Source organism: Triticum urartu, chromosome 2 (assembly GCF_003073215.2).
Source record: "Triticum urartu cultivar G1812 chromosome 2, Tu2.1, whole genome shotgun sequence".
NCBI lineage: Eukaryota > Viridiplantae > Streptophyta > Magnoliopsida > Poales > Poaceae > Triticum > Triticum urartu.
In genome coordinates this window covers 601,876,664-601,890,599 of record NC_053023.1, presented here as the reverse complement: position 1 = coordinate 601,890,599, position 13,936 = coordinate 601,876,664, and the positions used below count along the sequence as shown (strand labels likewise).

At 49.7% G+C, this 13,936-nt stretch overlaps 1 protein-coding gene across 1 annotated transcript; it reads left to right on the top strand.

Annotated features, from left to right (window-relative positions):
• Positions 1-1,813: 1,813 nt before the first annotated feature.
• On the top strand, positions 1,814-7,452 carry LOC125539108 (caffeoylshikimate esterase-like). The gene is made up of 7 exons (XM_048702471.1): positions 1,814-2,133; positions 2,238-2,331; positions 2,494-2,526; positions 5,906-6,052; positions 6,143-6,273; positions 6,397-6,534; positions 6,757-7,452. Exons 1-7 carry the CDS (start codon positions 2,113-2,115, stop codon positions 7,219-7,221), a joined length of 1,029 nt encoding a protein of 342 aa, XP_048558428.1. The 5' UTR covers positions 1,814-2,112; the 3' UTR covers positions 7,222-7,452.
• The last annotated feature ends 6,484 nt before the right edge of the window (positions 7,453-13,936 follow it).

The window sequence follows — 13,936 nt, the reverse complement described above, 5'->3', positions numbered from 1 at the left end:
AAAGAACCACCTACACTTGTGTTGAGGCCAAGATATTCCATTCTTACCATATGAATCTTGATCTCTAGCCTTCCCCAAGTTGCTTTCCACTCAAATCTTCTTTCCACCAAATCTATATCCTGTGAGAGAGAGATGAGTGTTGGGGAGACAAACATTTGAAGCACAAGAGCAAGGAGTTCGTCATCAACACACCATTTGTTACTTCTTGGAGAGTGGTGTCTCCTAGATTGGCTAGGTGTCACTTGGGAGCCTCCGACAAGATTGTGGAGTTGGACCAAGGAGTTTGTAAGGGCAAGGAGATCGCCTACTTCGTGAAGATCTACTGCTAGTGAGGCAAGTCCTTCGTTGGCGACGGCCATGGTGGGATAGACAAGGTTGCTTCTTCGTGGACCCTTCGTGGGTGGAGCCCTTCATGGACTCGCGCAGCCGTTACCCTTTGTGGGTTAAAGTCTCCATGAACGTGGATGTACGATAGCACAACCTATCGGAACCACGACAAAAACATCTATGTCTCCTATTGCGTTTGAATCCTACAAACCCTTCCCTTTACATTCTTGCAAGTTACATGCTTTACTTTCCGCTGCTCATAGACTCTTTGCATGCTTGCTTGAATTATGTTAAGATTGCTTGACTTGTGCTAAGATAGCTAAAATCTGCCAAAGACTAAAATTGGGAAAAGGATAGATTTTTATTTGGTCAAGTAGTCTAATCACCCCCCTCTAGACATACTTTCGATCCTTAAGGGGGGGGGGGGCTTATTGCCAACATGGGTGCCTAGTTTTGCATAAAAAATGGTGTATGTTGCCAAAAGTTGCCTGTTTTCCACTATCCCATTTGACAAAATTGCCTTAATGAGATTCCCAGACCTAGAAAAAGGTCGTGGAGATGTATGGCCCTCCGTGTGAGTACATACTGGTGTTGCTACAACATTCGTGTTCGCCGCTAAAAACGCTCATACGCCGGTGAGGGAAAATCAAATCCCCCCCCCCCAAAAAAAACATAATCAAATTCTCGCAGCAAAATAATACGCTCGAAAATTAAGCTCCCTCTTCTAAAAACCCCATGGGATTTTGTGTTGCACCTTGATAAACCCTCGCACGGACAGTAACTTGAACCCCTCAAAAAATCTCGCTGAAAAAACTCCACAAATCCCGTGGGAGCATTGGCACGTGAGAGACGCAATTGTGTCCCTCGGACACTGTCGGGATTTGAGTCCCCCCAATAGCATATGTCGACGCCGTCTCCTTGAAAACCTCTACCATTGCGTGATGGATAGATGGCTAGAGATGAACTAATCTTCTATAGGAGATGTAGCGGTGCGTCCCTGTCAATCATCGTCGCTTGTGCGCACCACCGATGGTTGCCTCCCCTTCTTCCTCCTCTTCCCTTGCCATGCATGCATGAGGCGCTTGGCCGCACCCATCGCCTCACCACCCCGCAATGTGGTACAAGTATGTCGGTGAGGGCAGCCCCCCGCCCCTTCGCCTTGCCTACCGTCGTTGAACTATCGACGGCCACGGTTCACCTGACACCCTCCTCTAGGTATTCCACCCCATTGTCGCCGCGAGGTGAATGAGGAAAAAGGGGATGATTGAAAATGAGCTCCGCGTGACTACGAAAGAATTCAAAATGGAACAAGGCAAAACGCCACGCCAGGCTGGTACCACTTCAAACGTGTCGCGATCTGGTGATCGATGGGACGGTTGACAGAGCGGCCGCTGGGGACGCTTGAAAGCAAGCGCTCTCTTTGTAGCAATTGGGAGCAAACTCGGACCTGACCGATCCGAACGGGACTGTAACTCGGTATCCGCCCCCGCTCTCCGAGCCACCACCGTCGGGGTTCATAAATGCGTCACCTTGCGGCAGGCTCCGCGCCGCGCAGGCAGATTTAGGTGTGTCGTCTCCGTCCTTGCTTCACCGGCCAGCGCAAGGTACGCACGCTAGCATCAGAATCCAACCCACGCGACCCAACCCTCACCTGCTCTGCCCCATCGCTCCTCGCCTGCCTCCCCCGGCCCCGTCTCCGTCTGTCCATCCACCTCGCCGACCTTCTTCCCAGCTCCTCACGCCGCCCCTCCCTTCCTCCCCCTTCGCGCAAGGCCTCCAGGAAGGATGGACGTCGAGTACCACGAGGTGATTCCTCCTGGCCCTGCAATGCATTGCATGCCTTCGCTCCTCGATTCGTCCCACCGCTTGGTTCTCATCGATTTGGTTGATCCATGTCGTGTGTTCCGCAGGAGTACGTGAGGAACTCGAGCGGGGTGCAGCTCTTCACCTGCGGCTGGCTGCCGGCCTCCACATCGCCCAGGGCGCTCGTCTTCCTCTGCCACGGTACGTATGTAGCAGTATGATGCCATGATAAAGCTCATGGATTTCCGGGATCTTCGTTTGCTTCCCTTCAGTTCAGCAGCTAGTTCTTGCTAGACGAGGCAAGTTTTGTTTTAAACCTCTTTCCTCTTCGCTCATGCTTTGTCTGTTTAATATCTTATCCAGGTTACGGCATGGAATGCAGCGGCTTCATGAGAGGTATGCTTGGTCCAGTTGTATTTTTCTTCCATATACTACTTCTTTCTCATTCTTTTTTTAAACGACTTCTTTCTCATTCTTGTCATCTTAGTTTACTTGTCTCTACATAAACGACGATGAGAATAGCCTGTCACATAGGTCATCGTCTTATTTTGCATGTGAACATATTCAACCTTTACCTCTCTATATGTCCGGCTAGTACTACACAAAGGTTTCACGAGCTGTTCGTGTAGGCATAGGTAGCATAGTATTCTCCTTCGATACTGTTCATAGTCCCCAAAGGCATTAATTGATGGGTTCAGATGAATGCGCTAGCTATATCAGGGGCCTGTAAAAACTCTGGCTCACGGTCCAAAGGCGTCCATAGATGGGAAGGAATCTTACCAACTGCCTATAGTTATACTTACGTCTTGGTTTTGAAAAGGAGGATTATCTCTAGCCTCTGCATCAAGCGATGCACACATAAAATTCTAGTTAGCACTTTAGAAAGGACTAATACTACAAAAATGCAGAATGGAGCCCGGCCTCCATGGAGTTTGAATTTGAAATGATCAAAATTAACATGTTTACATTTAAAAATAATTGGAAAAAATACACATGTACTTAGAGACATAGTGTACAAGTATATAAATTTTCAGTGCTCGCATTTCAAGGCACTTCATCCTGAAGTTTTACGCACATACACATCATATGCTTGCATATTCGGTTTCAAAAAAAAATCATATGCTTGCATACTTGTACAATTGTTTTCAGATTTTTTTTTAAAAAAAGAGAAGTTTGATGTTTTATTTTATTTCAATTTTTTCGGTCTCCATAGATGTCTAGCTCAAAAACACCCTACTCCTAATATTACTAGTTCACAAAGTATTTTTTTAAAAAACCCTATGTCTTCATCAATTGATGAACACATTCATGTTCTAGACACACAATGCAAGATGCTTAGAGAAATAAACTGACTTTTACCCCAGCATCAGTTTACCCAAGCATTAGTGCTTAGTTGTAAACGGCAAATACTTAATTAGTCATCCTGCTATAGATATAACCAGTGATGCCTTAAAACAAATTGATTTATTTTACTAAGAGGGTGCTTGGATCCAAAGGACTATTTTTAGTCTGACTAAAAATAGTCTTTTTTAGAGGCTAAAGTTCCAAGCACCCCTCACTAAAGAGAGGCTAGGACTAGTTTTGAGGCTAAAATTTTTTAGTCATATGAAACCTACTAAAATATGTATTAGCCCTCTCTCTCCTCATTTAATTCCTCTCCTTTAACACATGTGAGTTCTGAATTGAAGGGTTTGAAGGATAATAAATGCTCAATAACTTGATTTTAGTCTCTTTAGTATTTGGATCCAAGCATGGGTGAGGCTAGCAAGTTTTAGTCCAACTACTTTTAGTCATGGGACTAAAACGTATCCAAGCACCCTCTAAGCATCTCTCTAAACACCTTACACTATATGTTGTCTGAATATAGTGAGTCTGGTAATTAAGAGAATGGCCTAAATTAGCACGCTTCGGACCATGGCTGATGGCTGATGGATGGATGCCTTAATTAGCTACGGCTAGGAACGGCGGATTAAGATGGGACTGTTGGTCGATACCAGAAAGGGTAGACACCGCAGTAATTTCCCTCATTTATTAATTGACTGATGCACGCATTTAAAAGCCGACCCGGGCAGGCAGGTCTCAATTCAAAGCACCTGTCCTAATTAACATCCGTGTTTGTAGCATATCTGCACCTGTCCTAATTTCTTAATCACTTATTAGTAGTACACTACTGAAAACCCTGTTGGACAGTCGTGTGCACGCATTGAAATGTGTTCATTCACCTGTCCTGATTAACATCCCTGTTCCTTCTGCACAAGCCTCTATTCACCAACTCCTACCAATCCAAAGGGCTGTTTCAGTCAACCTATTGGCTAATCCCTCCGTTCATATTAGTTGTCGCTGATTTAGTACGAGTTTCCTGAAATTTTTCTGCGGGCTACTGCACATTCGGTCCAAAAAAAGCATGAACCAAGAACTAGCATCAGTGTAACATTTAAACCAGGTGGGGTAGTACTTTTTTTTGCCTAAGGCACTTGGTAGGGGAATTCACATTAAGCTTGCACAACAGTAGACTGTTTTGCATGAACATGAACTACTCTCTAGTAGAACACATATAAATTTAGAAGAATTAAATGTACAATAAGCCAGAATTCAGTGATCTTAGTCACACCCAAACAAAGGTTCATCCTTACTGAAAAGATTGCAGAGCAGAATATTTTACGGGAAATCATGTACACGAAAGGAAGATGATTTTTTCCCTTTTGCAATTTTTTTATAATTTTAAATGATGTTATTTTGCGAAAATTCGCCCAAAGTAGGCGTTTTCATGTTGGTGTGTCACTCTCAGCATCCCTCTGCATGCTTCCACATCTGGGCCTTACCTAAGTCGTGGACACGGGTGTTGGATACAAGTCCCTTTCGTCCACGAGGGTTTTACAGGTGAGCTGCCCGGCCTGCCTGCCTGCCCGCCTGCCAGACCATCAATCAGCGCGCCACACCGTCCCCATCCGCCATTAACCAGCGGCGTCGCCTCCACGGTGGCCTTGTTGGCCGCGTCTGATTCACAGATCTTATTAGAACAGCGGCATTGTCGCCTGCCTTTAATTCGATGGACGGCGCGTACTTGAGGCTTGATATCGTATGCCCCAGCGCGGGCGGTGTCCCATTCCGCCGGAGTAGCTCGATCGCCATTAACAGCGACCAACTACCTCTTGGTCCCCCGCCCCCGCCCCCACCTCCGGCGAGCAACATTTCAGCTTGCGCTGGCTGTGAACTTGTTGCGTGGACGTGTGGCCACCGGTCACCCACAGGCTACAGCGTGCGTGCGTGCGTGCGTACGTACTCGACTCGAGTGGCGTACTGGTCCATCACGGGCGTAATTGAGGTTCCGGTGCTCATTATGATGTGGTTAGCTGCCGTGACTCGTATGTAGCCTCCACGCATACAGTATTCGGTTATAACTGAGTGGAGGTTGGAGAGGATGATGGATGCACACGGTCCACTCTGGCCGCTCTCTTCAATTAAGGATGGGGGTATAGGGGGAGTGGAGTAGACACGACTCCATCAGATGGACAAGTCCTATAGTGCTCTGGTTAGAGTGGTGGTCCTCTGCCTTTCATTAGCGGCTGTTTGGTATTACAGTTAGTGGGAAATTGTTTTTTCTTCAAGCCCAAACTTTAGGCTTTGCCTATTAGGTAGAACTTTCACTGTCTCAAAATGTAAGATGTTTCTTGACACTGATGGTAAATAAAATGAATGAATCTGACAATGAGAATGCCAATGACATTTCTCGGCCTACATGATCCACTAACGACTGATTACTACCGTTTCACAGCGTGCGGCGTGCGGCTGGCGGCGGCCGGGTACGGCGTGTTCGGGATGGACTACGAGGGGCACGGCAAGTCCATGGGCACCCGCTGCTACATCCGCAGCTTCCACCGCCTCGTCGACGACTGCGACCGATTCTACAAGTCCATCTGCGGTACTCTACCACTTTCTTCCCTTCTTCTTATATCTTCAAAAAAGGAAAATAAATCTTGTCATTAACCGTGACATCATGAAACTCGTGCAGGGCTGGAAGAGTACCGGAGCAAGAGCAGGTTCCTGTACGGCGAGTCCATGGGCGGCGCCGTGGCGCTGCTGCTGCACAGGAAGGACCCCACCTTCTGGGACGGCGCCGTCCTCGTCGCGCCCATGTGCAAGGTCTCTCTGCTGCAACCATGAGCATGACCATGAATGGTTTTCCTTTTAGTAGTATTTTCTTCTCCCGCCATGCCATGCATTTCTCTCGACTGACATTGTGGTATCTGTAATGCGCCCGTTCAGATATCAGAGAAGGTGAAGCCGCACCCGCTGGTCATCACCGCCCTGACGCAGGTGGAGGACATCATACCCAGGTGGAAGATCGTCCCGACCAAGGACGTCATCGATGCCGCCTTCAAGGACCCCGACAAGCGCGAACAGGTCGGTGAAATCAAACTCCCCCTCTTCTTCTTCAGAGTTCAGACATCATCGGAGGCAGCCTGAATCTTCATTTTTCAGCGTCCAGAATGTCAATCATAACTCATAAGCAAGCCACAGATAGAATTTTGTTTTTTTACAGAACCGAAACCACGCTAGAGTAGCGTATTTTGTATCATACTAGAAGCTAATCCGATCTTGATGCGTTTCTGCCATGCCGAGCAGATCAGGAAGAACAAGCTGATCTACCAGGACAAGCCGCGGCTCAAGACGGCGCTGGAGATGCTCAGGACCAGCATGTACGTGGAGGACAGCCTGTCCAAGGTGAAGCTGCCCTTCTTGGTCCTGCACGGCGAGGCCGACACCGTGACGGACCCGGAGGTGAGCCGCGCGCTGTACGAGCACGCCGCCAGCACGGACAAGGCCATCAAGCTCTACCCGGGGATGTGGCACGGCCTCACCGCCGGCGAGCCGGACGAGAACGTCGAGGCCGTCTTCTCCGACATCATCGCGTGGCTCAATGCGCGCAGACGCGTCTGGACGCCGGAGGAGCGCCTGACGAAGATGTTGGCGGCGCCCAAGAAGCCCGACATCGACGAGAAAGAACACGGCTCCACGCGGCCTCGGCGGCAGCGCCGGGGCTTCCTCTGCGGGCTCACCGGCCGGACGCATCACCACTCAGAAATGTAGCATGCATGTAACATAGTGCTACAAGATCTGCTCAGTTTATAACCAATGGCGAATAAGGGGCCGATGTGTGAGTAACACGCTTGTAACATAAATAGAGGCAGATAGATCATTCCCTTCCCTCCATTGCAGTGAACATTTTTTTTGAAAGGTTGCAGTGAACATTTACTCAAACTGAAAACACGCTATCTTGTTGTGTTTCATTTTTAAGTATTTGCTTTTTTCTATGTACTATGTTCGGCTCCTTTCATTTTTAAGCATAAGTGTTTTCTCGTACCTTACAACTGAGATGACTTTGGTATGAATGGAAGGAGCCGGACAAATTATGGGTGGGAATAGGTAACCCATGTATCGAGAAGGATCATGAATTCTTCTATGCCTCCACCAGGGTAATCATGGGAAATGGTGCAAAAGCACCCTTTTGGGCCTCCCCTAGGCTACTTGGACGCAACCCCAAGGATATTGCCCCTCTCATTTTTTACGTCTCAAGGAGGAAAACTTGGAAGATGAATGAGGCTCTGAATGGGAACGTTTGGATGCTTAAGATCAACCAGAACACCGTCATCACCGGCAACCACGTTCACGAATTCTTCACCCTTTGGATGGTTGTTACTGACTTCCACCTTAACAAGCTTGCCGAGGATGACATTGTTTGGATGGGGTATACTCTTGTGACCACCCCTTACAAAGCGTAGTTCCTTTGTTTGACTCTATCTCCTATGGACTTCATGGTGTGGAAAGTTTGCCCCCCTCCCCCGCGAAGGTCAAGTTATTTGCTTGGCTCACCTTGCAAGATCGGATTTGGACCGCCGACCGACTGGAGCGTCATGGTTGGGAAAATTGTGGCCTTTGCCCTCTATGTAAGAGAGAGCAAGAGACGACCACCCACCTCTTCGTCAAATGTCGCTTCACTACACGGCTTTGGAACATGGTCGTCAAAAAATATGGGCTTGCGCACATGGACACTGTTGGGGATATAACTATTAGGTATGACCCGCCCAAGAGGGGCTGGGTCATCCCTATAACGACCCATCTCAAGGAAGCCCAAGAGCATGTGGCGGTTCATAGATAGGCTTGGTAGAGGGCCCAGACCTGAAGGCGGCTTAAGGCCCATGATTATAAACCGCCATGTATGTAAACTTGTATTGTAAGGTATATGAGAAAGATCACCGAGCCGGTCACGTTGTATAAACCGACCGGGACTCTGAGGGCTGCAGGACGTCAACCCGTGTATATAAGGGGACGACCTAGCGGCAGCTTAGGACAAAAAACAACAGATCGAGATCCGGGTCAAGCGTATTCGCTCCCTGCTCATCGAAACCCTAGCAATACCAACTACAAATTGGACTAGGCTTTTACCTTCATCATAAGGGGCCGAACCAGTATAAAACTCCTCGTGTCCTTTGTCCTGATTAACCCCTTTAAGCTAACCTCATCGCGATGGCTCCATGACTAAGTCCTCAAACTAGGACATCTGCCATGATAATTCCACGACAGTTGGCACCCACCGTGGGGCTATCGCACGATGGTTTCGAGTTCTTAAAGGGCAACTTCGAAGGGATCAAGGGATACGCTATGGGCCGGATGACCAAGAATCACCGCGGCAAGCTCTACATCGACAACGTAGGCTAGGCCCCGAGGCCGACTCAATTGAGTACGGGTACTGGGTCCCCTTCGGCGGAATCCATGTCTTCATCGGCAAGATCGGCGAACCGGGCCCTGAGCCGGACATCGGCACCGACATCGTCGAGACAGCTCAGCGTGCGAGACCCGCCCGGGTTCGGCCTGCCATGAATCGTGTCTTCGTGGGATTTATCCATGGAGTGTAATCGGAGGACAGACCAGCATCTGGTGATGAGACTGTCGTTCACTCTGATGGCGAGTCATCCACCGATGAGACAGAGTCATTGTATCAACTGCTAGACGACCGGCTTGGAGGCTGTTCTGATGGCGACAGTATTCCGGACCCCTGTGAGCCGCCGAATCGGGTTGCAATCTTCATGGCCAGTACACAGCCCGTGCAGCATTCATCAACGACAGCAGAGTTGATTTCTGGGTCAGCAGTGGCAGCGGCTGCCGGGGCAGGAGGCTCTGAGCGCCCGCCGGCTCAAGCTTTGACTGACTTGCTGGATAAGCTGACAACGCTGTTAACAGCGGTGGTTAACCCGGCGGATCAAGATCGGCATAATGCAGCAATCACAAAGCTGCATGATGAGATAGCGCAGGCTAAGGAGGAGCTAAACGCAGAAAATACCAGGATGGCCGAGGAGCGGGCCGCTTTGGATGCTCAGGCACAACGGATTCAGTCACAATCTTACCGGATCAAGCTAGACCAGAACACTTCCAATGAAGTCATGAGGAGGAGGCATCAGACCCGTCTGCCTTCAGTTTATGAGGCAAGGAATCTCTTTAACACGCCAGGAGCAGGAACCAGTAACCCGACAGTAGCAAACCGGGTCGAAGCGCCGAGGATGGATATGTCGGTTCAGCTACGCATGATGGACCCGCCTCATCAGAACAATAACCCGCCGCAGCACGTGCCGACGCCACCAGGTCATTACTCTAACCCTTTGGATAACATGATTGTTGTGGCGTCACGATTGGCGGCTATCCCGTTTGAAGGTGAGTCACCGGCGGCGGTTGAAACACGGAGGGCTAGAGATCTCCTTCAAACAATGATGGTTCAGCAGCAGGCTTATTCTTATAGCCGTGATAGGGTTCATTCCACCCCTTGCCCAAGCCAGAGTTACAACAGGCATATTGATGAGCCGGCTGTATCAAGAAGCGGGCGGAACCATAACCCGCCCCGTGGACATGACCCGGCGTGCGGCGGTGCTAATGCTCAGAACGTAGTGGATCAAGGTAGAGCGCGTCGAGAGGCCGAGCTGGTGGCTCAGTATGCGGCTCGTCAACCAACTCCGGTTCGTCCAACCACCTCTGTGGAGCCAGGTGTGACCTTCAGAAACTTGGGTGTGCCATGCTTAGTGTCGGATCTGCGTAATGAGCGTCTGGCCAAGGACTTCAAAGGTCCTCGCAAGGTGCCTAACTATACAGCCGATTTAAGTCCCAAGGCGTGGATTGCGAGTTATGAGATGGCTATGGAATTGCTGGATTTCAGCGAGGCTGCATGTGCTAAATATTTCCCCTGATGTTGGAAGGAACAACTCGTACTTGGTTGAAGGGGCTTCCTGCTAACTCCATCGGGTCATGGGCCGAGTTAAAGGCCCGATTCATCCAGAACTTCAAAGACACATGTAAACAGCCCATGTCAATTGTGGATCTGGCTTCCTGCGTTCAAGAAGAAGGTGAGTCAACAACCCATTGGGTGCGCCGGGTCACAACAATCTTGCACTCGTCGGATCGCATCAATGCTGACTTAGCAGTGTTGATGCTGGAGAACAATTGTCGTTTCATGCCCTTAAAGCAGAAGCTAGGGCGGCTCAAACATCATTGCAATGACATGGGGACACTCATGGCGGCTCTCGTTAAGTATGCTGACTCTGATAGGACCAAGGACCCCGAGTCTGATGATGAAAAGCCGGGGAAGGGAAGAAAGAACAACAACGCTAAGGGGCAGCTGTCGGTGTCAAAACCGGCGGATCTCGGGTAGGGGGTCCCGAACTGTGCGTCTGAGGTCGATGGTAACAGGAGACAAGGGACACGATGTTTACCCAGGTTCGGGCCCTCTCTATGGAGGTAATACCCTACGTCATGCTTGATTGATATTGATGAATATGACTATTACAAGAGTTGATCTACCTCGAGGTCGTAATGGCTAAACCCTAGAGGTCTAGCTTGTATGGCTATGATAATGAATATCTCTCCTATCCGAACTAAGTCCTCCGGTTTATATAGACACCGGAAGGATCTAGGGTTACACAAGGTCGGTTACAAAGAAGGGAATCTACATATTTGGTCGCCAAGCTTGCCTTCCACGCCAAGGAGAGTCCCATCCGGACACGGGTGCAGTCTTTGGTCTTCGTATCTTCACAACCCATCAGTCCGGCTCATGGCTAACAGGCCGGACGCCTGAGGACCCCTTAGTCCAGGACTCCCTCAGTAGCCCCTGAACCTAGCTTCAATGACAAGATATCCAGCGCGTAGTTCTGTCTTCGGCATTGCAAGGCGGGTTCCTCCTTCCGAAGTCCAAAATAGTCTTCAGACGAATTGATCGTGTCCGGACCTGTAACACACACCCGTAGAGAGTATAGTATTCCATGAATCCAATCTGGTGACAACTTTGGTAATGTGACGTCACGCTTCTCGGTCATTATTTCGAACCATTTCCCGTCCTGCCGTTCCATGTTTCGGGGCGTGGTTTTCATTGGCATGTCTTGTCGAAGCAGAGACAGTGTCCCCTAATTGCGGGATTTTCATCAATACGAGCGTGGGTAACCCAACCATCCCGCGGGGAAGATTCCTTAGGAATAGGCAGGTTCTTAGGCTTAGGAGGAGGCGTTCAATACCCGCTGCCTTTATAAAGGGACCAAGGGTCGTCCTTTTATGCCAAACCTCTCCTCAGCCTTCCCAACCTCGAGTTCTAGCACCCAAGGTTCGACTTCATTGTTTCAAGCCTCCCCATCATGTCCGGACCCAGCTCTCAAGGTCGATGGGTGGCTTCCTCCATTATAGAGGAGGATATCGCAAAGCTTCGGGCGGCCAGATATTTGACCGTGGAGGTCCACCACAGTCTTCCTGCTCAAGGACATGTTATTCCGACACCCAGATCTGGCGAGAGGGTCGTATTCATCTCCCACTTCCTCCGGGGACTAGGGTTCACTCTTCACCCCTTCGTCTGGGGACTAATGTTTTATTACGGACTAGATTTTCATGATCTAGCCCCGGACTCTATCCTCCACGTCTCGGCGTTTATTATTACATGCGAGGCCTTCCTCCGAATCCCCCCACACTCCGGCTTATGGCTCAAGACCTTCAGTGTGAAGCCGAAGGTAGTTAACAAGGAACAGGTGGAGTGAAGTGGTGCTGTAGTGAGCAAGCTTACCAACACTCTCTGGCCAAAAGGCTCTTTCACCGAAGCCTCCCACCAATGGCAGCGAGAATTGTTTTATATCACGGAACCCCGTAGCACCATGTGGGTAGCTATTCCTGCATTCCGTTCCGGCCCTCCACCACAGCTTGCATCATGGATTAACAAGGGGCTGGACTAGGGATCAGTTGATGAAGGGCAGACTCTACAGAGCCGCATCCGAGCCCTCCTTGAGAGAGACATCGATCTTGTCAACATGATTCAAGTGATGCTAGTTCACCGAATCCTGCCCTGCCAGCGCAGGTCTCGCCGCATGTGGGAGCTCAATTCGGAATGACCACGAACCCTCCAACACTTCTTCGGCACTACACATGAAGGGATGTGGAAGTTGTTTTTTGGGAAGCGAAAACATTGGCCGGACACTACTGAGGACACTGGCCTTAACTGCAACCGTCCGGATACCCCGGTAAGCACTTGTCTTCTGAACACTTTGTAATTACGCATACCGTAATACGGTACTAAGCAGGCTATCTTTCTCCAAGGATGGATAAAGAAGGCGGAACTAATTATGTGTCCGGCCCCTCTACCAGAAGGCCCAACGAATCCTGTTTTAACAAGGATGCTAGCCCTGGCACCATACCAGATGCCTGTGAAGGAGGGCGAGGTGGAGAGTGGAAAGACCAAAGATGACCCCTATTCCAAGGGTACCTCAGACATCGTGTCCGGAGGAATCAAAATTCCCTCATCCGAAGACAAGAGTGAAGGGGGGGCTACCGTCTCCTCCCCTCATGGGAAGAAAAGGGCCGCCTCCGAAGATTGGGAGGAACGGGCTCCTAAGCGAGGCAAGATGCCTCTGTCGGGTGGCTCAGGCTTGGAGGATGCCGAAGCACGATCTCGTGATGAGGACAAGCCTCAGGCCAAATCGTAAGTGAATAAGGATGTTTTAAACACATCCCATTCTTTTCTTATGATGCCTGGCATATATTTTTTTTTGTAGTTCGGCACGCAGTCTTCTTCAACAATCCTCTTCCTCGGGGGACCTTCTCCTTGAAATGATGGAAAGAGAGACGCCTCCACCGGCCTCTCCGCCCAATAGGATGGACGACTTCGAGGTGTCGTCACGGAGGGTCTCCCCCGACCAACAAGTGGTGCGAGGGATGATGAAGACATTACCCGAAGGTAACACCTCGGTGGCCCAGGGTCCGGGGACCAACAATAAAGGCCCCGAATAGTCCGGTCTGCAGCCGGATACGAATGAACGGATCCCTTCAAAGGAAGGCCGTACTCCTACAGCAGCCTCCGGAGACCCAGAGGCACCGGATACATTGACGAACATGCTACCACACGCGTCCGTCTCAAAGGAACATTGTACCTTGATGGGCAAGGTGGTCGAAAAGATCATGTCCGTGAAAAGCGGATTGAATGAGGCCTTCGTGGGCTTGCTAAGAGGCTTCGAGGTTTGTGATGTAATGTTTTCAACTATATTTTATTTGCAAAGATGCACCTGTGTATAGGTAGTAGCCCCTCAGACTCGGGTTGGCTTCCCATGGGAGGCGAACGGAGGATCAAGAAGCAATATTCAAGGACTAATCTGATTAACTTGAAAACAGGCTGCCTCCCCTCTGGCTACTCCCCAGACTACGGATATTACCGAGCTGCAGTGGAAGCTTGACGTGGCCGGGGATTACATTGCGTTAATCAATATGCGTCTTGACGAATCGCAAGGTATGT

Bases quoted from the DNA above. Each gene is read 5' to 3' on its own strand.
- LOC125539108 (XM_048702471.1), top strand. From the start codon at position 2,113: ATGGACGTCGAGTACCACGAG. The intron at 2,332-2,493 runs GTACGTATGTAG...TATCTTATCCAG, and splicing joins GCTCGTCTTCCTCTGCCACG to GTTACGGCATGGAATGCAGC. The intron at 2,527-5,905 runs GTATGCTTGGTC...ACCGTTTCACAG, and splicing joins ATGCAGCGGCTTCATGAGAG to CGTGCGGCGTGCGGCTGGCG.